The 2,538-nt window shown below is 57.2% G+C and overlaps 1 protein-coding gene across 1 annotated transcript; it reads right to left on the reverse strand.

Moving 5' to 3' along the window:
* Positions 1-346: 346 nt before the first annotated feature.
* Positions 347-1,774, reverse strand: LOC113962310 (keratin, type II cytoskeletal 5-like; the record flags this gene model as incomplete). Its single annotated transcript, XM_027673081.1, has 2 exons — positions 1,190-1,774; positions 347-561 (listed from the first exon to the last, which is right to left on the reverse strand). Coding segments are annotated over exons 1-2 (800 nt in total), but the record flags the coding sequence as incomplete, so codon positions are not given.
* Positions 1,775-2,538: the final 764 nt, after the last annotated feature.

Consider the following 2,538-nt stretch of genomic DNA (forward strand, 5'->3'; position numbering starts at 1 on the left):
GGGGGCATTTGGGAGCTGGAAGTTCGTGGCTATGTTCCACTCCCTTCCTGCCTGCCCATTGTCCTCCGGATTTACTCATTTCTCTGTGCCCAGGAGTGTTATTTTGGGACACTCCAGGGATCAGACCCAGTTTCCCCTGAATTCAGCGCTAAGCACTGACCTTGCACTTAATAAATCTGACTAACCAGGGGTTAGATTTATTAATTCTGAGCCCAGGCTTTGCCTTCACGCCAGGAAGAGGAAAACCCGGAGCGAAGCCGAGGTGTGAAACAGGCAGGAGGGAGGGAACCACCCGCCCGGGTTTTCCTGCTCGGGGTTGTTCCTGCTGCCCGACACGATCCCTTACTTGTTCTTGAAGTCCTCCACCATGTCCTGCATGTTCCTGAGCTCGGAGTCCAGGCGGCCCCGCTCGCCCATCAGGCTGTCGAGCTGCCGGCGCAGGTTGTTGATGTAGGCTTCGAACAGGGGCTCCAGGGACTTCCTGGTGACCGTGTGCCCCTGCTCCTGCAGGAGGGTCCACTTGGTCTCCAGCACCTTGTTCTGCTGCTCCAGAAAGCGAACCTGGCGAGGGACAAAACAAACAAAAAAAATCACCACGGGGACGTGTTGTTGAAACCCAAGGCACCAAAACACCCCCCCCCTTCAACCACCGGGAAAAGGTGGGATCGTCAACACCTCTGGTGGTGTTGGAAGGTCAAGGGACACGGGGACAATCCAACCAAAATTATTAGGAACATCCTTATTTCAGATTCTCAAAAGTACCAGAAGCCTCTGGAGATGTTTAGAGGGAACTTTTCCTGAGTTTGGATCAGGCCAAACACCCGTATTTGCAATTTTAGGTGTTTCTCCCCTCACTGGATGCTCAGCCCACCTTACTGGTGTTATCCCACCGCGGAGCTGGTGTTATTCGATTGCTGGAATTTTACAACCAGGAGAAGATCCATCCAACCCCCAGGGATGTGTTTTACGGGGACAAGGGGGAGAATTACTGTGTCAATAAAAGGAAGGTGCTGAGAAGCTCATCCTCGCCGAGAGGAAACATCAAACGGGTCTTTAGTTTCCAGCCAAGCCCCGCCGTTTGCCAGCCGGGATCCGTCCAGGCAAGTCCCGGGATCCAAGGGAAGTTTCTTCCTGAAGTTTTTTTTCCCGAGGCGGCTGAAAACCAGCCCGGGCAGCAGCGAGCTCTCACCTTGTCGATGAAGGAGGCGAATTTGTTGTTGAGGGTCTTGATCTGCTCCCGCTCCTGCGTCCGCACCTTCTGGATCTCGGGGTCGATGTCGAGCTTCAGGGGGGCCAGCAGGCTCTGGTTCACCGTCACCTCGTGGATGCCGCCGGGGGGGCACACGGGGAACCCGGGGCCGCCTCGGCCGCCGAATCCGGGACCTCCCAGCCCGAATCCGCTTCCCAGCCCGTAACCGCCACCGGCACCGGCTCCTCCTAAGCCAAAAGCGGCTCCACCACCACCAAAGCCCAGCCCGAAGCCGGAGCCGCCGCCGAAGCCGAATCCGCCGCCGGCTCCGCTCCGGAGACCCCCGCCAACGGAGCCGTAGGAGATCCTTTTGCTTCCACCCAGGTTGTAGAGGCTCCTGCTGCCGAAGCCACCGCCGGCTCCGAAGCCTCCTCCGCCCCCGGCTCTTCCTCCCCCGACTCTGGAGACGGAGACGGAGCTGAAGCTGCTCCTGGTGCCCCCGCCACCGCCTCCCACGATGGCAGAGCCCGAGCTGAAGCCCCTCATGCCCCCTCCGGTGGATGATCGGAAAGAGATCCGGCTCATGGTGGCTGGAGACGCAAAGAGCGGGGAAAAAAGGGGCCGGAGAACCGAAGCTGCGCGGCAGGAAAAGAGCAGAGGGCGAGGGAGGCAGAAACCCCTGTGATGGGAGAGCTCGGGAGCCTCCTCTTTTATCTGCTTGGAAAACTTGGCACGGGGATTCGGGACTTGACGTGCCTTGCAGCGACTTGCCTCGTCCAACGCACCTCGGCTGCGCGAGGCGCTGAAAAATGCATTGTTTGCAGGCAGGGAAGTAACGGGCAGAGGGAGCTCCCCACCCCCCCCAGCGCCTCTGAGTCATGGAATTAGAATTGAATGGGACTTGGGGGCAGGATCCAACACGATTCCCGGGACCCTGGGAGCCGCTTTCCCTCAAGGGCTCGCTGGCTTGAGCAAGATCCCTCGCCCCGAAGGTTTTGCAAGTGGGGTTTTGGGGTTGGACAAGTTTCGTAAGCGGAGAAATCGGGGCTTTTCCAAGTTTTCCAGCTCCGGGGCTGGATGTGGGTCTCCCCACTGCTGGCTTGGGAAGTTGGGTGTGAAGGTGGTTTTGAGGATCAGAGCAGATGTTTTGATTTTATTTGGGAAAATCAAATGGAAAAATCAGATTTGATTTTTTTGGGGTTTTTTTTGAATCCAAGCAATCACGGGCTGGAGGGGATGAGCTGAGTGGGAGTTGCCTCCTGGCACTATTTTCTGGGATCTTCCCAAAAAATCATCTCCCCCCTTTGCAGGGCAAACTGAGAGATTAGTTCACTGAAGATTTTGCAAGT

The sequence above is a fragment of the Neopelma chrysocephalum genome, unplaced genomic scaffold (genome assembly GCF_003984885.1).
Source record: "Neopelma chrysocephalum unplaced genomic scaffold, ASM398488v2 Primary Assembly neopelma1_143240, whole genome shotgun sequence".
Taxonomy (NCBI): Eukaryota; Metazoa; Chordata; class Aves; order Passeriformes; family Pipridae; genus Neopelma; species Neopelma chrysocephalum.